This window comes from Nothoprocta perdicaria, unplaced genomic scaffold (assembly GCF_003342845.1).
Source record: "Nothoprocta perdicaria isolate Ctin4 unplaced genomic scaffold, notPer1 scaffold_33, whole genome shotgun sequence".
Classification (NCBI taxonomy): domain Eukaryota; kingdom Metazoa; phylum Chordata; class Aves; order Tinamiformes; family Tinamidae; genus Nothoprocta; species Nothoprocta perdicaria.
This window is the reverse complement of record NW_020455566.1, coordinates 3116404-3140156: the sequence shown is the minus strand read 5'-3', so window position 1 is coordinate 3140156 and position 23753 is coordinate 3116404. Positions and strand designations below refer to the sequence as shown.

The 23753-nt window shown below is 56.5% G+C and overlaps 1 protein-coding gene across 1 annotated transcript in view; it reads left to right on the top strand.

Annotated features, from left to right (window-relative positions):
• The window catches only part of MACF1 (microtubule-actin crosslinking factor 1), a 116495-nt gene that overhangs the window by 78897 nt on the left and 13845 nt on the right, over positions 1-23753 (top strand). Inside the window, exons 53-79 of the mRNA XM_026043375.1 lie at positions 5883-6044; positions 6159-6329; positions 7135-7301; positions 8584-8743; positions 9199-9525; positions 10283-10367; positions 11307-11548; positions 11637-11843; positions 12691-12810; positions 13825-13932; positions 14282-14500; positions 14990-15193; positions 15980-15988; positions 16831-17062; positions 17767-17993; positions 19008-19130; positions 19236-19337; positions 19559-19660; positions 19762-19935; positions 20042-20197; positions 20327-20524; positions 21170-21298; positions 21610-21783; positions 22598-22753; positions 22880-23086; positions 23218-23337; positions 23563-23732. Coding sequence (XP_025899160.1) covers positions 5883-6044; positions 6159-6329; positions 7135-7301; positions 8584-8743; positions 9199-9525; positions 10283-10367; positions 11307-11548; positions 11637-11843; positions 12691-12810; positions 13825-13932; positions 14282-14500; positions 14990-15193; positions 15980-15988; positions 16831-17062; positions 17767-17993; positions 19008-19130; positions 19236-19337; positions 19559-19660; positions 19762-19935; positions 20042-20197; positions 20327-20524; positions 21170-21298; positions 21610-21783; positions 22598-22753; positions 22880-23086; positions 23218-23337; positions 23563-23732 — 4451 coding nt within the window. The remainder of the gene's footprint in view (positions 1-5882; positions 6045-6158; positions 6330-7134; positions 7302-8583; positions 8744-9198; positions 9526-10282; positions 10368-11306; positions 11549-11636; positions 11844-12690; positions 12811-13824; positions 13933-14281; positions 14501-14989; positions 15194-15979; positions 15989-16830; positions 17063-17766; positions 17994-19007; positions 19131-19235; positions 19338-19558; positions 19661-19761; positions 19936-20041; positions 20198-20326; positions 20525-21169; positions 21299-21609; positions 21784-22597; positions 22754-22879; positions 23087-23217; positions 23338-23562; positions 23733-23753) is intronic.

Here is a 23753-nt window from a genome sequence, read left to right as displayed (position 1 = left end):
GGGCCGCAGCCGGGACCGGGGGCAGCCGCTTTTCTTTTCTCCCTTCTTTCCCCCGCTTCGCTGGCTCCAGGGAACTTGCGGGAATCCATGCGGATCCATTCCCTTTCCATTTTTGGATATGTTTTAAAGCCTTTTTTTTTTTAAGCCCTTTTTTTTTTTTTTAAGAAGAAAAAAATAAGCCTCCCGGCCGCGTTGGTGGCGGGCGCCGCGGTCCCCGCGCCGGCGCCCCGGGTGCCCGCGGAACAACAATGCCAGCATGTTTGGGAGACAGGAAGCCTCCGAGTTTGCCCTGAACGAAGAACTTCCTGTGTTTAAACTCGCCCGAATATCCGCCGAGCAGCTCCCGTTCAAATGAAAACAGCGGAGGCCGGCGGAGAGGCTACCGCGGAGCAGCTGGAATTGCGCCGGAGCGGAGCGGAGATGCAGGGACGCGCCGGGAGCCGGGGCCGCGAGACGTGACGGGCGCCTTTGTTATTAGACGGACACACACGGGATAAATTAACAACCTCCAACTCACCCGCGGCTTCTCCCGCAAATCCTTGGGAATACCCGTCGAACTGGAGCCGTCTTGCTAGCGCGGCTTTTGCCGACGGAGTTGCCGGGAGAGAGGAACGTTACCTTTTTATTGCAAAGAGAAGAGGGGGGAAGGATCCAGCGGGCGCGGGGCTGCTCGGCCGCGGGGAGGGCGTTGGAGGGGGGGATGCGCCGCGCTCGGGACCGCCGGGATCGGTGGCCGTAGGGAGCGGCCCCGCCGCAGATGGGAGCTGCGCCGGTGCCCGGGGACGGGTGGCGGCGGGCGCCGGGAGCGGCTCGCGATGCGGCGGCGGGCGAGAGGGTGACGGAGCCCGCGGGCCGCCGCTGAGCCGGCGCGATGGGCAAACCGCTCAGCAGGCCGGACTGTCTGCGGCAGAACCCCGCGTGCCTGGGCAAGGGCGACGATGAGGACGGTTATATCGAGGACTGCTACGTGCCCCAGCGCTCCATCTACGACACCATGAGGATCAACGAGCAGATCGACCAGGGCTCCAAGCTCAGCCAGCCTTCCAAGAGCACTTTGGAGAAGGCGGACGGCAGCACCATATCCAGCAACGGGACGCTGGGAGCCTCCAACGTGTTCGAGTCGAGGCCGCCTGAGGCCAAGAAGTTGGACGAAAGGGTCATTTTCGACGCGCTGAAACTCAGCAGCGACGTCTCCAAGTCGGCGCCGGCTCCGCCCAGGAGACGGCCGAATCCTGAGCGGAAGGAGAATGTCAACAGGCGCTCCTGGAAGTCCTTCATGCCCCCCAATTTCCCCGAGTTTGCGGAACGGATAGAGGCCTCCCTGAGCGAAGTCTCAGAAGCCGGTGCCTCAAATCCCTCCCTTCAGGAAAAGCGGGAGTCCAGTGCCATGTTAGCCGAGGGCTCCGGGCGCTCCGACCACGGGGAGCCCATGTCCGAGTCCCTAACTTTGGAGCACGTCTCCAAAGCTGCCGGCGCTGCGGACGCGCTGCCGGCCAAGCACTTAAGCGAGGACTGCTATGAGTATTCCCAGGAGGAATGCCAGCCCCTCCTCAATCCCGAAGATCTCCCCCTTCCCGGCAGGGACTTCTCCCGGGGCCGCAGGCTTCCGAGTGCCACCTGGCCGCGCGCTAGGAAGAACCTGGTCAGGGGCAGCCTGAACGATGGGCACCAAGAGACGCTGGAGGCCTCGGAAGCGGATTGCGTGGTGGAGAACGTCAACCTCTCGCCGTGCCTGAGCGAGGAGCTGCTGGATGCGGGACTCAACATCCTCCTCACCTCCAATCTCAGAGAGAAAACGGAGTCGGAGCTGAGATTTGAGGAGGACGAGCGATGGGTGATGATGGAGGAGTGGGAGGAGGCGACGCTGTCGGAGAGGGGAAAGACTGTTCCGCTGGCAGAGGAGAGGAAGAGCTGTTGCTTGGCAGATATTTCGGAGGAACGGGAGCAGTTCCCTGCTGCAGACCCCGCTGCCGCCCCCGGCCCGTGGACGCCGCCGGGCGCAGGGACGTCGGAGCCATGCGAGCCGGCGGGGGCAGCCGGCGCCCGGCGCAGCACCGAGGACGCGGCGGTGCAGTGCGAAGCCGAGGACTTGGGCCCGAGTTGGGAGCGCTCCGGCAGCCCCCTCGGCCCGGAGCCACTCTCCGACACGGACTCGGTGCAGATGTTCCTGGAGCTTGAGCAGCAGTGCCTTGACGAAGAGGAGGCTGACGGGGCTGTCTCGCTTGAGCTGCAAGGTTGCATCTCGCTGGTAGACCCGGAAGGTCCCGACCCACATGCGGACTCGGGAAAACTTGCCGTGGATGCGACAGCGGCTCGAGAGCACGTGGCCGCCTTGGAGGGCAGCGCTTCCGACTCGGCCGTCGTGTCCGACCTGGAGGACTTGGACGCCACGTGCAGCTCGCAAGGCACGAGCGCGGCGGAGCCTGCTACGGAGCCGTACTCGGAAAGGGAGACCTCGGCCATCACCGCGACGGACTCGGATGGCGCCGTCTCGCCCGGCGCCGCTGCCGCGGTGGGGCCGACGTTGCCGCCACGCGCGCCGGCGACGGAGGAGGCCCGGGGGCCGCTGCTGGATGGGGAGCCATGGGCTGCATGCGCCGGAGCGGGACCGGCGCCTTGCAGGGCGCCGGCATCTCCCGAGGGGGATGAGAGCCAGATTTGGGGCCTGGAGGGGATGATTTCCCACTTGGATATTTCCATGCTTGGAAGTGATGATTGTCAGGATGTGTCGGGCAGCGCAGGGGCAGAGCCCTCTGCGGAGACGTGGCCGGGGAGCGCGCGCCTGGCCGAGGAGCCCGGCTCGCCCCAGGACTGCGCTTTGCTTAAGGACGTGGAGGGGACGGAGGTGTCCGATGTCCCTGGGAGGCTGGACCCGCTGCCGTCCGAAAGGACTGAGCTCACGAACTGGGACATCCCGGAGCTGCTCTCTGAGGATGAGCTCACGGATTTGGAGCGGGAGAGCGACGGCTCGGAGGGCCGCAGCCATCCAGTGCAGCATGCAGCCTCTCCCTGCAGCTCCTCGGCCTCTTTCCCTGCCGGCTCCGCATCGGAGCAGGGCTCCGAGGAGCCAGCGGCTGCCGAGGGCCTCGCGCCAGAGACCCTTCTCCCGGAGGAGATCCCGGCGTCGGCCGCCGGCACTAGCGGGTCCCCCCGGAGCACAGCCCGGGCTCCGGAGGCGGAAGCAGGCGTCCTGCAGCCGGGAGACCTGGACTTGCTGTTCGCCCTGTTCGCCGGTGCCTGCGAGGACGGAGAGGTGGCCGCGGAGCATGCGGGACCCCCGTCGCCCCGCACGGCCAGCCCGGATCCCGGGGACAGGTTCCATGCGGCACCGGCAGCCGCTGCTCTCCTGCTCCACACAGATGATCTGGCAGCCTTGGAGCCCTGCGCTTGGGAATTCCATCCGGCCGCTGGAGATGCTACCGGAGCTGCCCAAGAGCTGCACGCTTGGTGCCTGCCACCTGATGCTGCTGTGGATGCCATGGTGCTGGAAGAACCTCTGGAAGCTCCGGCGCCGTTTGCCGACGAGCTCGCGACCGCCGTGTCCGGCATTCAGGTGCCGGAGGGTGCCCTGGTGTTCCCCGCGCTGCCGGCCGCGGGGATGCCGGGAAGGACATCGGAGGGCACGGCCAGGGATGCTGGGGGTGCCACGCTACCCCACACACCAGAGCATCCCGAGGAAGCGCCGGCTCCGACGGAGACTCCCGGAGCACTTGGTGCGGAGGGACCCGCGGAGCCGGGAGCCGCTGCGGAGCCGGGTCCTTTCCACGCTCCAGGCCGCGGCGCCGCGTCCCCGCCGGCCGCCGGCGAGGCTCCCGCAGCCGAACCCCTTGCCGATAACGAGGTATTTGTGCTGCGGGCCCTCGCGGGCCGCGTTTTGGGCGCAGACCCGCCGTGTTTGGGCCCAGGGGGGCGGCTCTCTGCCCGCTGCAGGGGACTCGAGAGGCCCCTTTTCCCCCTGGCCCCCTTGGCAGCCCACGTGCAGGTTCGGAGGCGGCCGTCGGAGCCGCCTCGCTCCCTCAGCTCTCATCCCAGGCTTTCTTGGGGGCTTATGGAAGTGCCTTGCGTTCGCTCGGACACGAATTGCGGATTTTGCTGGCAAGTTTTCTTGGCCAGCGCAGGTTGGGGAGCCGCTTGCCGCATTCAGAGAGGAAAAGGCGCTTAGAGGCAGCGGCCCATGGAGGGAATAGCGCTCCGTAGTGCTCGGCGCGGGATTTGGAGATGTGCAGGAGAGCATCCCAGCACCGGACCCACCCGGGAAAGGGCTCGATTCCCCCTGCTGCTTTGGGATTCACTCGGGAGCGCTCGGGCTCCCACTGCTCCCCAGGGCAAGATGTGTTAGGTTATGGGATGTGTTAGGTTATGGGATGCTTCCTGCGTGCTCCGGGAATGCCCTCGTTGCCCGAGGGATGCTCAGCGTTGCCGCTGCCCACGGCCAGGCCACAGTTGGGATTGCAGGATGCAGCCGGGATTGTGGGATGAAGCCGCGCGGGGGGCCGAGCGAAGCAGCGCGTGGAGGGGTGGGCGGGCGCTCGTCTCAAGTGAGGATGAGGAGGAGGAGGATGAGGAGGAGCGGGTGCTGTGCAGCAGGCGCACTCCTGTCCCCAAGATGTCCGTGCAGCCGCCTCATCCCGCGCGCTCTTCCGTGCGATGGGAATTCGCTGCGGAGCTGAGTCACAGGGAGGGGAATGAACGAAACGCGCGGCGCCGGAGCAGGGCCTCTGTGGCCGCTGCAGCTCCGTGTATGAGCAGGAGCAGGAGAAGCGTCTGGGGAGCTGGAGACTTCATGGCACCGTTTACTTCTTGTGACCRTAGCGCCGCTCTCCTAAGCAGGCGCCTCTGGACAGCGTCTGCTCGCGGTGCCGAGCGGGGGGAATTTTGCATCTTGCAGTGTGCATTGATGGGAGTTGGGTTTTTGAGATTTTGACCCCATCCCTCTCGTTCTGGAGGCCGCCGGAGCAAGCGGCCCCTGAATTCCAGCCCTCCCTGCTTTTCCAAGGGGGAAAACGTAGCAGGCGGGATGAGCACCGGAGTCCCCTGCAGCGGCGCTCCAGGCTGCCCGGCACTGCCCGTTAGCTCCTAGTCCGAGGCCCCAGAATAAACACGGAGCGAATCCACTCCCTTTTTTGGGGATGGCAGCGTTCCTTCTGGGAAAGCCGCTTTCCCGGCGCGGGACGGGCGGGCTCCACCGCGGCCGGGACGGAAACGGCCCCAGCTGCCGCCTCGGTGGGTAATTCCAGCCGATGCGAAGCCCTGATAAAGAGCCCTTATCTGGGGGGTGGAAGCCGGCGCTTCCCGGCTCGCTCTCCGTACAATGGCGCGCTTCATGCGCACTTCATCTGCTCTCCTCCCCCTTCCCCAGCCCATCTTTTTGTTTTTAAAAGCTTTTTCCCCGCCGGATTCCCAGGCGGGATCGTGCCAAATATGTGGCGCGATAAATGACTTGCACATTCGTTGCCTGTTGCCTTTGTGCTCCGAGACACGACCCGGTTCCCAGCGCCGCTCGGTTCAGCGGATAGCACAACTTTCCTGGGAGTCGGGTGTTGCTTCTGGGCAGCATCGTTGCCAGAATCCCTCAGGATTTTCCCCGGGAATGCAGTATTTCCAAACCAGCTGGCTTACCACAGCCTGTGCTCTAAGCTGTCTGTGCCTTACCCTGGGACTAGGCTTTTGGAAAGGAGGATTTTCCTCTTGGAAAGCAGAGTAGGTTGCATGTACATGTTGCTGCGTCAAGCCAAGGCCGGCGCTTCCCCAGTTCCGTTCCGTAATGCTGCATCTTCCCTGGAGAAGAAAACCTGATGCATCTACTGCACGATGGAGTCAGGGGGCTGAAGAGCAGCTCGCAAGTCATAAATGGGTTTTCTCTCCCACCTTTCCCTTCGCAGACGTTCCAGAAGGAACAAGTGGATCTTCTCCAGTTGAAACTGAAGCAAGTGAATGGAGTTGCTCAAGGGCTCATCCAAAGTGCAGGCAAAAACTGCGATGTGCAAGGGCTGGAACATGACATGGAGGACATCAACAGCCGCTGGAACACCCTCAACAAAAAGGTGGGCGCTCGGCGAGCGGGTGCAGCTGGTGGCGGGGGTCCTCGGTGGGATCCCGCGGGAGACGGGAGCATGGAGCCGGGATGAGCCGCCCTCATGGTGCTCGGTGCTGTGCAGGTGGCCCAGAGGACTGCGCAGCTCCAGGAGGCCCTGTTGCACTGCGGCAAGTTCCAGGATGCCCTGGAGCCCTTGCTGAGCTGGCTGGCGGACACCGAGGAGCTCATCTCCAACCAGAAACCCCCCTCGGCCGAGTACAAGGTGGTGAAAGCCCAGATCCAGGAGCAGAAGGTAAGGAAGCGCCGCACGCCCTTGCGTGGCCATCCGTGGAGCAGGGGCTCCAGAAAACCAGGCAGGAACTGGGTCCAGCGGTAGCACGTGAGGCATAACTGGGATGTCCACAAGCCGCTGCCATCCCAACGGGCCGTCCTGCAGGCTCCCGCCATCCCGGCATTGCCAACTTCTTTGCCCAAACCGGCCGTTTCCACAGTCAAAATCACCAGCGTGACTGTCACGCCGTCCCTGGAAGTCTGCAACTGGTTTTTGCCAGTTGTCCGTGTTTTTCCAGTGCCAGACTTGGTTTTGTTTGCGCTGATGATTGTGTCAGGTCAAGAGCGAGCTGGTGTTATAGTTACCAGTTGGGGTATTTGGACAGAATGAGTACACAAACCCTAAGAACTGACTCAGTGCACACTCGTGTTTATGAACATAACAAGCCTGGGTCAGCGCTCGCTCTCCTCAACATGCAGATGAAAATGCAAGTATTGCCATGGTAAAACACTTAAAAATAAGTCTGTAAAAAAAAAGAGGCTTAGTCTGCTGAGACTTTGCAGTGGGAATTTAAAGCAAAAGAGAAAAATCTGTTTGTGATAGATTTTGAGAGGGTGATGGGGAAGCCTCAGGAAACTTTTCTGGAACGAGAAGTGCTTTGAATCTTTTTTGAGGCAATTTTGGTGGTGCAGGAGGTAGCCGGTGAGGGTATCCTGCTTAGCCAGCTCCGGCCTTGGTGCATTTTGATGCTTTTCACATGGAAATTTGGTGGGGGAATCGTTCTGCTGGCTCCGTTCAATAACGTTTCCCCTCCTTTGCTTTCCAGCTGCTCCAGCGGCTCCTGGACGATCGCAAGGCCACGGTGGAGATGATCCAGGCCGAGGGTGGGAGGATAGCGCAGTCAGCCGAACCGGCAGACAGGGAGAAGATCCTCTGCCAGCTGGAGAGCCTGGAAAAGCGCTGGGCTGGGCTGCTCAGCAGGGCATCCGGCAGGTAGGAGCAGGGCAAAGACCCCTCGGCTTTCCCCTGCGCCCGGCTGCTGCTGCCAGGAGTGTTTCACTCCTTGCACTTTGTGGATCCCGGCTCATCTCTTGCAAACTGCCCTGCTTTTTCCTGACATCCAAGCTGCAATATTTGAGTCTGGAGCTCAGGTGCCCGCTGAGACGTTCACCACATTCCTGCTCCAGCCTGTTCCCAGCAGGATTACTTACGGACAGGTTGGCTGGCCGAAAGGGGCAACCACGAGCCTTGAGGGACAAAACGAAGGGCAGGGACAGCCTGCCCTCTGCTTCACAGTGCCCCACAGCTTTACAGAGCGTGGTTATTTTTGTCCAGTAGAGGAAAGCTAATTTGTGACCAAACCCCTGCTGTTTCTGCTCCCCTCTTTGGTATTTGCCCGCTGGCGAGGCTGGAGCCCGGTTCCTAACCCCGGCAGCGGCACCGTTGCGTTTGCCCCAGGTGTTAACCCACGATCGTGGGATAACAACACGTGGAAGGCACGCAGGGACTTCTTCCCAGTCACATCCTGGAAACCACAGCTGGAAAACATGAGAAATCCAAGCTTCAGGGGGGCGAAGCAGAGAGCAGCAGTGCACGGTGCTGGGGAAGAGCTCGCATTCAACAAATTCCCTTCCGAGGATGGGTGTTATTTTTATTCCTCTTGGCTTTTAACGTTTAGCTGTAGTGGGAACATCCTGTTGACACCTCTGCTGCCTGAATCTCATTTACAAGTTGCTACATAAGCTAAGATGTCGGGATCGGAATCGCTTGCAAGGGCCGGATTGACCTCCCGGTGCTTTCAATGCTTGCGGAGGAGAGGGGCTCTCCGGGGCCCAGGCGTCCTGGGGCGGGAGCTGGGAATCATCCAGGTCCCGCTGGCAGCTGAGAAGCTCTAAGGGGGTGATGTTGGAAGCCGAGTGGCACAAAGGGACCTTTCTGTCGCCATAGGCGGGAGCCGGGCCGGACCCTGCAGGAGCAGCTGCAGGAAAACGCTTACGCGGCAGCTTCTCTGCGCCGCTTTTTTGGGGCAGGATCTGCTGCTCTCCTGACAGGATGCCTCACCTTGCGCTCCCCAGAGCCGCTGCTGCTCCCTCTTTCCGTGGCTTGGAATTCCACAGGTTTCTGCTCCAACTTCTGCTTCCATGAAAGCAATGAGAACAAAAGCACTTGCAAGCCGTGGCGTCTGCGGGGCGCTGGGGTAGCTCGGAGCTGCTCCTCCTGGCCGCCTCCAAAAGGGTCACTCCTCCTGAACCGCTTTCTCGCCCTCCCGATGTAGGCAGAAACAGCTGGAAGACATCCTGGTCCTGGCCAAGCAATTCCATGAAACCACGGAGCCCATTTCGGACTGGCTCTCGGTGACAGAGAAGAAGCTGGCCAACTCCGAGCCCATTGGCACCCAGACGGCCAAAATCCAACAGCAGATCAGTCGCCACAAGGTAGGAGAGCAGCTGCTGGAGGGGTCGCTTCTCCTGGTGGACACGGCCACTGGGCAAAGCGGTTTTTATCTCCCTTGGTCATCAGAGAGGTTTTCCAGGCTGCATTATACCGGGAGAAGGCTGCAAACCCCAACTCCCTCTTTGGTATTAGCCCTGATATGAGGTATTTAAGTGCTCCCTTTGCATCTTGCAAGACAAGCAACCAGATCCGGATGGAAAAGCCATTCCTGTTTATGTCCCATGTAGTTTTTCCTTTATTTTGGTGTACTTTTTGCACATTCACGGTGTCTCCTTCATCCCGTTCACTTGCGTTCACCATTTCCGCTCCCTTATTTCGACCCATCTCCCGTTTCCTTTCGTTCCTCCGTTATTTCCACTCATTTTCATTATTTTCTTTTCCCGTTGTTTCTGTTGTTTCTGTTGTCCATCCCACCCACCCCCCGCCGGCTTCCCAGGCCCTGGAGGACGACGTGGCGAGGCAGGCGGCCGCGGTGGAGCGCGCCGTGGCCGTGGGGCAGCGGCTGGCCTCGCTGAGCTGCGCCGCCGAGCAGCGGCTGCTGGCCGAGCGGCTCGAGGCGCTGCGGGGCCGCCACGGCGAGAGCCGCGCGCGCGCCGCCCGCAAAGCCGCGCTGCTCCGGCAGGCGCTCGCCAACGCCAGGCTCTTTGGGGAGGAGGAGGTGGAAGTGCTCAACTGGCTGGCCGAGGTCGAGGACAAGCTCGCCTCGGTCTCGGTAAAGGATTTCACGCGGGACGTCCTGCAGAAGCAACATGCCGACCAGCTGGTATTTTCCATTTTCTTCCATTTTATGTTATTTTTATTATTATTATTATTATTATTATTATTATTATTATTATTATTATTATCATTATTATTATTATCATCATCATCATTTGTTTGTTTGTTGCTGCATTGATCCATTTTGTGCTTCTGGTCGGACTTTAGTTTTAACCGGTGGTGGAACAAGCTTTGCCTGCCCGGGGCTTGGAGACGTATGAAGAGGTTGCGTGCGTTGCAGGCAATAATTGCAGCCCCTAAATGGGTTTCCTGAGCAGGGGAGCTGAAACTTCAAGCGATTCAAGCAATTCCCAATTTTGCCTTGCAAGCAGATGCTGGGCTTGCTTGGCCGCCATTTGCCTTGAGAAGGCTGGAGATCCCTTCCAAGAGGATGGATTTGAAGAGCTGAGCTAGGGATGTGCTGGGCTAGACTGGCCACCAGAGGAGCAGCCTATGTCTTCTCTCTTAGGGCCATGCCAGCCTTGTTAAGAGCTTGGTTATGTGTACTAAAAGACTGAATTCTACAGTGTTAGATGAAGGTTTGGGTGGTTTTCCTCTAAGGTGGCACCTGGGGGTCCCATAAGTCTTGAGATGTCCTAGAGCGAGTTTTATGGACTTGTGTTGGATCCATAGCCTACCTCCCCGTGTTAGATGTTAAGGAGAGCATGAATTGCTCTGCATCGGCCCTGTGCTGCGCTGAGCAGCCTGTGGGACTCGGGGCCCTGCCTGCCCAAGGGTGACGGCGGCTTCTTCCTCCTGTCCAGGCTCTGAACGAGGAGATTTTGAACCGCAAGAAGAACGTGGACCAAGCCATCAGAAACGGACAAGCTCTTCTGAAGCAAACCACTGGTAAGCGGGAGAGCCGGACACGTTCTGGCATGTGGAGCTCTCCCGTGCTGCAGCCAAGGTCTTTGTACAGTGCTTCATGCTAGCTGGGAGGCTCATGGTCTACAGGGATAAGTTTGGAGGAGACTTGTCTCCTTTGGGATCTCCTCAGAGGGATCTTCTCCTTTGGGATCTTCTCACCCAGGTCTGCTTGCGCAGACCGCGTGTACTCCTTCTCCTCGGAAAATCTCGACTCCCGGCTTTCCGAGCTGGGATTCCCACCATCAGCACAAAGCACCTGGTGACACTGGGCACCAGGCAGCCCTGTAATGGATGTAGGATCTTCACTCTGCCTCCAGCTGCTAAATCACATGGAAAGAAGTTAAAAATACGCCGAGCCCTTTCCTAATATTGCTTTCCCATGCAGGAGCAGTTGTCGCTGTTGCCACGTGGGTGTGAGTTTGTGTTTGTGAGTGGGAAGGAAGGTCAGGGTGATATGTTCCCTTCAGATGTGGGCTGCTCCGAGCAGCTGTCTGGACCTCTGTCCTTGTGGGAGCCGCAGAGCAGGAAGAGGAATTGCAAAAAAAAAAAAAAAAAAAAAAAATTGGCTTGCAATTTCTTGTCCTTTCAGAAGCAGGAACAGCGAGTGAATTGGGCCTTTTCTTGGAGCTCTGACATATTAGTTAAGAACGGAGCTCTGGTGGCTTTAAGGTTTATTGCAAAGCAAAGTTTCACAGCTTGTTTCCTTGCTATTATGGGAAGGAGGTGGAAATTACACGAGCTGGTAGGAAAATGTCAGCTCTAAGAGTAGCTTCGTGGCTGTAAAAATAGGCTTGTTAGTCGCACGGAGCAGAAGAAAAGTGAGACTGAAAGTAGCTATTTAAAATGGGAGCACAGGGCAACAGGCTGCTTAAAGCCCCCTGCAGACCCTTTAGCCTTTTGCCCAATATCTTTGTTTTGCAGGCGAGGAAGTGCTGCTAATCCAGGAGAAGCTGGACGGGATCAAGACTCGCTATTCGGACATCACTGCGAGCAGCTCGAAGGCGCTCCGCACGCTCGAGCAGGCTCGGCAGCTGGCCACCAAGTTCCAGTCCACGCACGAGGAGCTCAACAACTGGATGAGCCAAGTGGAGGAAGAGCTGGTGTCCAGCGGGGAACAGTCGCCAGCGGGCGAGCAGATCCCCCAGTTCCAGCAGAGGCAGAAGGTGAGCCCTGTGGGAAAGCAGCTGGGAAGCCGGCTGCGGTCACCTGGAGCTCCGTGACGCCTGGCTGCTCTGGGTGTGTGTCCTGCAGGAGCTGAAGAAGGAGGTCATGGAGCATCGGCTTGTCCTAGACACCGTGAACGAGGTGAGCCGCGCGCTCCTGGAGCTCGTTCCCTGGCGAGCCCGCGAAGGGCTGGACAAGCTCGTGTCGGACACCAACGAGCGCTACAAGCTGGTCAGCGACACCATCAAGCAGAGAGTGGAAGAAATAGACGCCGCTATTCAGAGATCCCAAAAGGTATTTTCGTAACCAAGCAGCAGCCTCCACACAGGGCTCTGCGGTGGGTGATTCACGGCGGCCTCGCTCCGAGCGTGCCGGCGGGAATGGGGAGCGGGGCCTGCCGGGAAGGCCGAGCTCATCCCTGGCGGCCGGCGCGGATCGCGCCGAGTGTGACGGCGGTGCTGGGAGCGCTGAGCTCCTTGCTGACCCGTTCCTGGCCCAGCTGCTTGTGGTTTGGAAGGGAGAGCTCAAAGGCTCTGGGGACCATGATGCGTTTTACCCCTGTCCGCTGGCTCGCTCTTGCATTAGTAATGGAGCTTGTGCGAAGGCAAAGGCAGGTGACTTTCAGGCCTGGAAACGTAACCCTCTCTTCTGTGAACGGGGATTTGCTCCGTGTGCCTTGCAGGAGAGTTGCTTTCCTTGTGCATGACAAGAACATAAATGCCATTTGTCACTTGTTTCCGTGTCATCCAGAGTGAGGTCTCTGCCTTGGCGTGCACGGAGTGCCTCCCAGGCCGTGTGGCTGTTTTGGGGCCAGGGTCACTGCTGTGTTAAACCCAAAAAGGCCCTTGCTCCCTGCTAGGGCGAAAGGATAAACCAAGGAACCCCCAGGTTAAGTTAAAGCTAAATTGGAGCAGATTGTCCCTGGATGCATCATAGGGAGCAAGACATGGTGGCAGGCGGCGTGACCGGCATCCGGCCCCGTGCCCGGTCACAGCGTTTGCCCCTGGTCCCCCCCATCCTGTGTCCATCCCAAAGGCCCTGACGGGTCTTGCTGCCCCTTGCCCCATCGCCGCACCCCGTGCCCTGTCGCCACGAGTGGCTGGCGCCGCTCACCCGCTGCCCCGTCTCTCTGCGCCCGCAGTACGAGCAGGCGGCCGACGCGGAGCTCGCCTGGGTGGCCGAGACCAAGCGCAAGCTCATGGCCCTGGGACCCATTCGCCTGGAGCAGGACCAGACGACAGCCCAGCTGCAGGTGCAGAAGGTACGTGCTGAGCATTGCTCCTCGGTGCCGCCGAATCTGCGTCCCCAAGCCATGACCCTGCGAGGGAGGAAACGATGGAGACGGCCCAGGGCTTTAGTTAACCTGGGGGAAAAGCTGTCCCTTCCCAAGGGGGAAGAGCTCTGCCCCTTCCCAAGGCTTTCCCCACATTAGCAGCTCTACCTGCTTCTCACTACCAGCAGCAGGAACTGGTTAGCGGAACGAAGGTATCGATGAACACAGGCACTTTTTGCATTTGCTTTTTTGGCTCATCGTTCCCCGTGTTGGGGGACTCGTCTCCCTCATGGCAGCCAGGCTTGGAACAAAGAGAAGCTGGTTTTTTATATCTCTGAGATGAGATCATGCCTGAAAGAACGTGCCCTTTAAATAAACAGCTCTTTTCTTCCTTACCAGACTCGGCAATCGGTGCAAAATGCACGCTTATTGGATTTCGTGCATTTAAAAAAAATCATTGTTAGAATGGAGAGGGACCAAAGCACCGAGCATTACGTGAAATTGAGCTCAGCTCGAGTTCCTACTGCTTGTGGATATTGCAAAGCATGGGGGCTTCAGGGACGGCAGAGCTGTCGGGAGATGTGATTCTGAGGGAGAAAGGGCCCAAGGGAGAACGTCTTCCTGAAACCAATCCCTTCCAAATAGGTCTTGGAGCTGCTCCTTCCAAGGCCTCCCCTCAGATTTGCCAGATTTCGGCTGGGTGGAAAGGTGACCTGCACGGGGTGGTTGTTCAGAGCTGGATTCGGGCCCTAATTCCAAATGCCTTTTTTGGGGCTTTGAGAGGTTAAGCTAGATGAGCAACGAGGACAAACATTCCCCCATGTGCAGCCAGCTTCGCGGTGTGCCAGGGGCCACGTGCACTGAGCTGAGTGTGATCTCTGCGGTGCCAAGCGCCAGCAGGACCCCGGGGATCCGCTCCCTGCCGCGATGGGCACGGCAGGAGGGTGCAGGGGGGCTCTGCTCCGGATTTCTTGCCTTTCTTTGGACATCTCCTCTCCGCAGGCTTTCTCCATTGACATTATTCGGCACAAAGACTCTATCGATGAGTTGTTCAGCCAACGCAACGAGATTTTGGGGACGTGTGGGGAAGAGCAGAAAGCCGTTCTCCAGGTGAGTCAGACGGCGACTTACGGGGAAACTAGAGGGGAGAGAGGAGGAGGTTCAGCCCTTGGCTCCTACTCCACCCCAAGTAGTTTAAAATTACTCCATCTTTAGTAGTTCCCCCCAGTGACACTTAGCAGAAATCTCTTTACATTTATTACTCCCCTTTATTGCCGCACTTTTATTGCTGTGTTTATGGAGTGGCAGGGGACAGCGGTGATTTCTGACGCTGCTTTAATTGGAATTACGGCGTGTGCACGTGGAGCACCATCGGAAGCATCTTCTGCAGCTCACAGCAGGTCGCTGCGGCTCTCACCGGTTTTGCTTCCGTCACTGACTCCTCTCCTGTTCCTTCTAGGAGAAAACGGAGTCCCTGGTGCAGCAGTACGAAGACATTAGCCAGCTCAACTCGGAGCGCTACGCTCGCTTGGAGCGCGCCCAGGTCTTGGTGAACCAGTTCTGGGAGACCTACGAAGAGCTGAATCCGTGGATTGAGGAGACGCAAGCCCTAATTTCACAGTTGCCCCCTCCAGCTATTGATCCTGAGCAGCTCAAGCAGCAGCAGGAGGACATGCGGGTAAGGAGATTGCTGAGCTCGCAGCTCCCACACTGCCTGCTGAGGAATGAGCTCTGCTGTCTTCAAAAGAGGTCAAGCGTGGCCTGTGCATGGCTCTTTCGTGATGAATTTAGGCATTTTCCTCCATCTCTTGCTTTTGGGGATCCTACTTGGTGTCTTGAAGACATCATGTGCTGATCACCAGAAGAGTTGGAACGCTGCTTAGGAAATACAGGATAAACCCAAGGGAGCCCAATTGTCTTTGGGTCTTTTGCCTCATTGTGTCAGGAAAAACTGCCCTGGGCTTTTAGAGTAGCGAGAAGCCCCTGGGGGGGTCAAGGGACAGTAACGCAGTGGTGGCCACACAGAGAAGTGCTGAGGACCCTGTCCTTGCTGCATCAAGAACGCCATGGTGCAAGATAAAATCACAGCTCTTTGAGCATGAAATAAATAGGCAGTGTCCTTCAACAGCTTTCTAAACCATTCTCTTTTTTTTCTTTCCCTCCCTAGCAACTGCGCGAGTCGATCGCGGAGCATAAGCCTCACATTGACAAGCTGCTGAAAATTGGACCGCAGCTTAAGGAGCTGAACCCGGAGGAAGGGGACATGGTGCAGAAGAAGTACGCCACGGCGGAGGCCATGTATGCCAGGATCAAGGAGGAGGTGTGCCAGCGGGCCATGGCCCTCGACGAGGCCGTCTCACAGTCCACCCAGGTAGATGCAAAAGCAGCCGCGTTGCTGCCACGGCCGTGTCGCATTCCCCTGGGGAAGGCTGGTTTCCAAGGCTGCTTTACACCAGGCTTAAGGATTTTAAACATCATTATAAAGCCTGATGTGGTCAGGCGGAGCTCCCCGCTGCAGCCCTTTGAATCTTGACACAGTCAATAGCGTAATAGATTTTTACGGCCCCCATAAAGATGCCCTCTCCAAGGGGCTGTTTCGGCGCCTGCCAAAGCTGAAAGGTCCCCAGGGAGCCTCTTTGAAGAGCCTGAGAGAGACGTTTCCTTCCTGATAAGAAAAATGCTGCTGGAGGGACAGTGAAACACGGGGTCCATAGGGGAGAGCATCGTCTCTGGGACCTGGGCATCTATAGGGGCACCCACAAAAGGCAGCACTGCAGGAAGGGGATAGGAAAGGACGAGTAGAGATCAGAGGCCTTAAAATTTAGAAAGAGGGTAAAGAGCTGTCCCCCATGCCCACGATGTATAATTTGCAGTTCTGTGTCATTTCACCTGGTGTTACCGTAGCAGTTGGTTTTTGTCACGTCTCTCTTTTTCTTTTTTTTTTTTTTTTTTTGATTATTTTTATTTTGAATTCCTGTATTGTTTAGTCACTTCTCTGGGTTTGCACTGGTATTAACTCGGCGTTTCTCCCCCTTCCCCACTCCCCTCCCGTCTCATCTCTCACTCACATTGTGGATGTGTTACCTTTGTGTGTCGCTGCCTGTGTCCCTGCGTGGTCCCATTTCATTGTTGTGTTGACTGCGCCCCACCATTGCAGATCATGGAGGTAAGCCTTGCCACGACCGCCGCTCACCTACCCTCCCTCTTTGGCTGAAACTAGCCTGGTTTACACCCAGATTGTGCTATTTTGGAGTCTGTGCGCTGGGTGCAAAGCTGAGGCTTTGCAATCCAAGGGCTTTGCACCGATGCACTGAGGTTTCCGCTCTCGCTGGGTTGCTCCTGCTTGGGGTGAAGCCAGCGTGCCCGTGGGCCTATTTTGCCTCTGCTGCCGGCGTGGCACATGGGGAGAGGAGGTGCCGGGGCACCCAGGGGTGCTGGCCCGGAGTTCAGCAGCAGTGGTGATCTCGTCTTGAAGGCCAAAGTTGACTTTTCTTAGGAAAAAACACCCTGCTGCCCCGCTTCCTCCAGCCCCGGCTTCCCGATGCTGCTTTTGCCGAGGTGCCGGCCGTGGGGCAGCGCGCGGCCTCCCGCCATTCCGTCCCCTCGCCAGCCTCGCGCGGAGCGGCCGCTTCCTTGGGCACCAAAAACGGGCGCTTTGCCGGCAGCACCTTTGCATGGCCGCTAAAAGGAGCAAGAACAACCCCGTGGGATTCAGCTTTCCTGCCCTGCTGTGCTTTGGCAGCAAGGGGGGGCAGCAGTCCGGACGGGAATGTTGTAGGGTTGAGTATCCTGAGGAAGCGCTGCCATGCTTGGTCCGCAGCTGCCTGCCCTGCCTGGCTCCTGGCTTGATTCCTGCAAGCTGAGAAGCCAAGGAAAGCTGGGGCAGGCGTGACCGGGAGGCTGCCGGTGCCGCGGCCACCGCCGGCCCCGCTTGTCCCCTTGCAAGAGGGGCCCTCGCGCGCTCTCGAGCCTCCTCCTGCTGCCCTCATGGACTTGCTTCCCTTCCAGTTCCACGACAAGATCGAGCCCATGCTGGAGACGCTGGAAGCGCTGTCGTCGCGGCTGCGCATGCCGCCCCTCATCCCCGCCGAGGTCGAGAAGATCCGCGAGTGCATCAACGAGAACAAGAACGCCACCGTGGAGCTGGACAAGCTGCAGCCCTCCTTCGAGGCCCTCCGGCGCCGCGGCGAAGATCTCATTGGGAGATCGCAGGGGGCAGACAAGGATCTGGCGGCTAAAGGTATCTCAGGGGGCATTCGAAGGGAGGTGGTTGCTTTTGGTGTTTTCCCAACTTCTGCATGTGCTGCCCAAATGGAGGCTCCAGCCCCAGGCGGTTGTCCCAAGGGGATATCTCAAGGGTCTCTTGGCTCTGGAGACAGTGAGTTCTCTGCGTGCAGAGTACCTGGTGTTTGCTTCCATCTGGAGCTCGGTCCTTCCTTGAGTGTCAACCCAAGGAACAAGAAGCTCAGCCGTGAGCCCTTATGTAAGGGCAGCTGCCAGTGGCCCCCATGAAAGGGTTTGTCCATGTCAGTTCAACCCCTCATGGAAGGGAGGAACATCCCTGGCACAGAAAGGCCCATCAACACAAGTGATGCTAATTGGCACCTTCATTGGCATCTCAATGGGCAGCTGCTGAACTGCAGGAGCTCCAGCTTCTCACTAGAGGTGACTGGAACAGATTCGTTGGAGGAGGCTGTGTGGGCAAATTTGTCCTCAACTTGCCTGCACATAAATAATAATTTTATTTCCGTAACTTGGAGCTTCTCCTGTCCCTCATGTCTCAGCTCATGCTCTGACAGTCCTTCTGTTTCTTATTAGAATATATTCTCCTGGCTGTTTCTAAGTGGAAGGTGTTTGCAAAATACTTTCAGTTGTAAAACAGTTTCCCAGAGGCAAAATAGGGCAGCCTCCCTCATCACTGATTGTTTTCATTCCCATCCTCAGTAATCCAGGATAAGCTGGATCAGATGGTCTTCTTCTGGGAGGACATCAAAGCTCGGGCCGAGGAGCGTGAAATGAAGTTCGTTGACGTCCTGGAGCTCGCAGAGAAGTTCTGGTACGACATGGCAGCCCTCCTGACTACCATCAGGGACACGCAGGACATCGTGCATGACTTGGAGAGCCCAGGCATTGATCCATCCATCATCAAGCAGCAGGTGGAAGCAGCAGAGGTGAGGACGCGGGGGGCTGTGTCTCATTCTGGAGCCTGTTTGCACCCAACCTGTAAGCCAGATTGGACTAGATCTTAGATATGGGCATGGCCAAGCACGTCCATTGCCTACAAAACATTTTGTAGGCAGCTAGTCTGGTTATGAAACATTATTTACATTGCAATTTGGAACCGCAGGGGGAAAAAAAGACAGTAGTGCATTTTACATATCCCCTCCCACCTTCCAGCTGTTCCTAACCTGGACAAGGAAATGATGCTTAAATCACTTCATCTGCTGCTGGTTTGGAAAACCGTTGTCAGGGCATGTGGTCAGAGCTGTGTGCACTTGTTTGGAGCGATGTAGAAGTTTGTTTCTGGTCTACACAGAAGGCACTGGAGCACTGTGCAGCCTGGGAAGTGTATATTTGGATTCTGGTTAGACTGGAGATAACTAAAGCTGGGCGGACGTGGATGCTGTGTTGTCTGGTTGTTTCAAGTCTTGTGGTGACAACCACTTTGAGGGTTTGAATATTGACCAGCCTTGGACCTCGGGGAGCAGGGATGTTCCTTTTGCATTGCTCTTTGCTAAGCTTATCCTTGCTGGGTTTATTTTCATTTTACAACCATTTTGACTTCAGTTTGCAACCGTTGCATCTTGAAAAGTGATTGCTGCATTGATGAAATGCTCCTGAAAATGCCACAGCCTGCAGTGAGTCCAGTTCAGGCACACGTCAAGTTAAATATAGGGTGTTTTTGCTAATTTTGTTCCCCTAAACCCTGCAAGCAGCATTGCCACTGTGACCAAAGGAGAAGGCAGAAAGGTGCCCGTGGCAATACTGGTGAGCAGGAAAGCCATCTCCATCCTAGCCTAGAGATGATGGTCTGGCTTTGGGCTGCAGGTCACAAGAGTTTCTGCTGTTGGAAGCCAGGACAGACCTGCTATGCCTCAGCCCTCCCATCCTCATGTACTAGGGGACTTTCCTGAAGAGCCTTTAGCAAATAAATCTTTTTTGTTTTGCCACTGTGTTATCTGCAGACTATTAAAGAGGAGACGGATGGCTTGCATGAAGAGCTGGAGTTCATTCGCATCCTTGGAACAGATTTAATTTTTGCCTGCGGCGAAACCGAGAAACCAGAAGTGAAAAAGAGCATTGATGAGGTAGGAGAAAGGGCAGCCTCTCGATCTGATAACTTCGGGCAAGTGCAAGCAGGAGCCCAAGTGGCAGCGCCTAACAAATCCTGTGGTCAATCTTGTGTTCCGCAGATGAACAACGCATGGGAAAATCTAAACAAAACTTGGAAGGAACGGCTTGAAAAGCTCGAAGAAGCCATGCAGTCAGCAGTGCAGTACCAGGACACGCTCCAGGTAAGAGCCGGTGCTGGAGACTCTGGAGTGGGTGAATTTAGGAGCATCACCCTCAACTTCTGAATGCAAAGGAGCTTGCAGAAGCGCCTGATGGCCAAGCAGATGTCTCTGTCCAAAAGCAAAGTTGTGTGGTTGCAGGGTGACAGATGTAGCTGCCCTGTTTCCCCCACTGGTATTTTTGTTTTTGATAACCCCCTGTTAATTGTGTGCCCTTGTTTCAGGCAATGTTTGACTGGCTGGACAATTCTGTGATTAAACTCTATAACATGTCACCTGTTGGCACAGACCTCAACACAGTTAAGGAGCAAATGAACGAGATGAAGGTATGAGAGCGGAATCAGGCTGGTTCTCTGATGCTGGCAGTGCAGAGCTCACGCTCAGATGATTCATGTTATTCCGGTTTTTGTCCTGCTTGCTTTGGCAGGAGTTTAAAATGGAGGTTTACCAGCAGCAGATCGAAATGGAAAAGCTTAATCATCAAGGTGAACTGATGCTAAAAAAAGCTACCGATGAGACAGATAGAGACATCATAAAAGAGCCACTGACAGAGCTGAAACATCTCTGGGAGAATTTGGGCGAGAAAATTGCTCACAGACAGGTACAGAGAAGACCTGGGCTCTTGGAAATGAAGAGTCAAAATTCACTTGGACGCTTCCTCTCCTTCCTGACTTAAACTTTCCCTTTCCTTCTCTCTCACTGTGCAGCATAAGCTGGAAGCTGCTCTTCTAGCACTTGGCCAGTTCCAACACGCATTAGCAGAGCTGATGGCCTGGCTAACCCACACGGAGGAGCTGCTGGATGCACAGAAACCCATCAACGGAGATCCCAAAGTCATTGAGGTGGAACTCGCAAAGCACCATGTGAGTATTCCCACATAGGGCTGTTTTTCATCCATTCCCTATGCGGGATTTGAAGAGTTGGAGAAGACTCCAACCAAAATTAGGCCTTTTGGAGATGCACACAGCGTTCACACGCCGTGTTTTCTGCAGGTGCTGAAGAACGACGTCTTGGCCCACCAAGCAACCGTGGAGACAGTGAACAAAGCGGGCAACGAGCTCCTGGAGTCGAGTGCCGGAGACGATGCCAGCAGCCTGCGAAACCGCCTGGAGACCCTGAACTCCTGCTGGGAGGCAGTGCTGCAGAAGACAGAGGAGAGGGAGCAGCAGCTGCAGTCGACCCTTCAGCAGGTCAGGGACGCTCCTTGGGTGGCCCCGTGGGTGCCGTTGAGGACCTGCCCCCACTTAATGTCCCTTCCCAAAGAGCAGAAGAGGTTAGACACCTTGGGCACCTTTTTGTGCGGATTTGTTGTCTGGGAGCAATTCTCTGCCTGCCTGGAAGCGCAGCAAAGACCCGGCACTTCTGCCACAGGGCATGAACTCAGCAAGGTCAGAGCTGACCTCACATCTTCTGCCATGTGGCACAGCTATGGAGTGCTTTGTTTTTGCTGGTTTTACCTCAAAATACTCCGCGTGCGTTTGTTACCCTGAAGTGGAAAATTATACCTTTGTAAGAAGCAGGTGAGGCTTGACGGTGGAGGGACAAAGGCGCTTTAGAAAGTGGCTTTTTCCCTTCTTTTTTAAACCGTGTTGGAGACACGGTAGCCTCAAAGTGAGGTTTCAGAGCGAGCAATATTTGTTTGCAGAAGCAACAGGGTTCTGTTTGTGCACCAGAGCTGCCGTGTGGTTAAGGAGGTACCACGCACATCCCTTCTTAATGTGCTGTCAAACTCTTTGCCTCTTTATCTAGTGAAGTGAGCAGAGCTTCGGCCCTGGCGTGTGATCAATGGCAGCTGATGTCATCTGATCCGTGGTCCATTATATGTCCCCTCACAGGCCCAGGGTTTCCATGGTGAGATTGAAGACTTCCTCCTGTGGCTAACGAGGATGGAGAGCCAACTGTCCGCGTCCAAATCCACGGGAGGTCTGCCAGAAACTGCCCGGGAGCAACTCAATGCCCACATGGTAATTCCTTCGTACAGCTTTGTAATGCTTCTCATTCAACCCAGTTGTCTGCCCATCAAATCTTAGCATTGAAATCTTGCTGTTTTGTGGCAGAGTCTTGATGGGGAGGGCTTCCATGGCCTCTTCTTTTCAGCATCACGGTCAAGTTTGCCCTTGATGCCTGGACAGGTCTTGCCAGCATCTCTAGTTTAAGCACCTCTCTCTGTGCAAAATGACCCCTTGCTGCTTGCCTTGACTTTCTTGCCTTCCAACAAGCCGTGGCCACCAGTCTGAGCTCTTCTCTGCCCTCTTTGGCGATGCCTTCGTTGCAGGAGCTGTACGGCCAGCTCAAGGCCAAGGAGGACGTGTACAGCCAGCTGCTGGCCAAGGGACGCCTGATGCTGTTGAACCGCGATGACTCGGGCTCCGGCTCGAAGACGGAGCAGAGTGTGGCACTGCTGGAGCAGAAATGGGGCCTGGTCAGCACCAAGATGGAGGAGAGGAAGGTAAGGCTTGCAGAGAGGTGCCAGTTGCTCTTGCCTCCCCACAAGCTGGTCAGATAGCTCCCTATTTCTACAGTTACTGCCGTCCATAGAGACAGGCTGGAGAGCAGGATCATTTTCTAGAGCCTCTCTCCCTTAGTTGCACGGGTTGTATTTGCCCTCCCAACGATGCCGAGAGCCAAGCTTTTATTTTCATAGCTAGTCACAAGAGTTGGTTAAATGACGTAGAAAATGGGGATTGCATTTGGATGAATTCAGGAGAGAGGCGGTAAAAAGCCCCCTGTGGCTCTGAAAGGCCCACTTTGTTGGTCCTCTGAGCAAGACGGCCGGCCAAATCCTCCCCTGAGCTACCTCCATTCTCATGTTTTGGCCAGCGATGAGATAAAACAGGGGCCGCTGTGGCCTCAGCCCAGAATAAATTTGTGGTGCTGCAGCTGTTGCCATCGAAAGATCATCCACCTTCCATTTCCTGAGCAGCTCTTCCCATGGCAATGCGTGATTCGGGAAGCGGAGCGTGCTGCAGCTGCTTGCGTGCCCATAATGGAGTTGCCTCCTCTTTCATGCGCGATCCTTGCCCGTTTGTTTGGAAAGAAACTGATTCTGCAGCGGGCTGCTTTCATTGAAATCGCCTCCCCTTGGTAAACAAGTCATGTTCCCTGGCCGATCCGATGAGGTTCCCGTTAGAGGCTCATTTCATTGGGAGCACAAAGCCTGCCTCTGTCTGGGAAACCGCGGATTGTGAACTTTAGCACTCGGTGTTTTTTTTCCTCCCTTCCTCCCTCTCTGCCTCCCTCCTTCCCGGCGCCCGCGGCGGCAGGCGAAGCTGGAGGAAGCCCTCGCCCTGGCCACGGACTTCCAGAATTCCCTCCAGGACTTCATCAACTGGCTCACATTGGCGGAGCAGACCCTGAACGTTGTGCCCCCACCCAGCCTCATCCTCAACGCGGTGCTGGCCCAAATCGAAGAGCACAAGGTACCCCAGGGTCCAGCCACCTCTTCCCAGGCAGAGCCCGGATGGAGGGAGCCAGAGGCCACTTTCATCCACAGGCCTATCCAGCTCTTCTCTTTAGATATAGCAGTAACTATTTGCTGTTCTTAGGTGTTCGCCAACGAAGTGAATGCTCATCGGGACCGGATCATTGAGCTGGACCAAACTGGGAGCCAGCTGAAGTTTCTCAGTCAAAAGCAGGATGTGGTCCTGATAAAGAACCTTCTGGTGAGCGTCCAGTCGCGCTGGGAGAAGGTTGTGCAGCGCTCCGTTGAGAGAGGCCGAGCTCTTGATGATGCCAGGAAACGAGCCAAGCAGGTGAGGCATGGAAAGGGCTGGACAGTCACAGGGATAATGCCAGCCTTGAGAGACAGAAGGTCATGGGGGCAGAAAAGAGATGGAGGAAAGCATCAGTGTTGAGCCTTAAACTCCCTCCTGCTTTATTTCAGTTCCACGAAGCTTGGAAAAAACTGGTTGATTGGCTGGAAGATGCAGAAAATCACCTGGACTCTGAGCTGGAGATCTCCAACGATCCTGACAAGATCAAGCTGCAGCTCTCCAAGCACAAGGTAGAGTTTCACTGAAGGGAAAGCAGAGCGTGGGAGCTGGGGGAAAGTGGCTTCCTTGGCAGGGAGAGCAGGGCAGCAGTGACAAGTGACACTTTGCACCTTGGTTACCACAGTGGCAAACGTAGAGCTATGGATCTGCACAAGAGAGACATTTATCTTCCTGGACAGATCAGACCTTCTAAATCATTTTCCTTTTCCCTTCCCTGCTTCTGGTTGTAAATGTAGGAATTTCAGAAGACGCTTGGTGGAAAGCAGCCCGTCTATGACACTACAATCAGGACTGGCAGAGCCCTCAAAGAGAAGGCCTTGCTTTCAGATGACACTCAAAACCTGGACAATTTGCTAGGAGAAGTCCGGGATAAATGGGATACTGTGTGTGGCAAGTCTGTAGAAAGGTAAGTCCCATCGGAACCCTG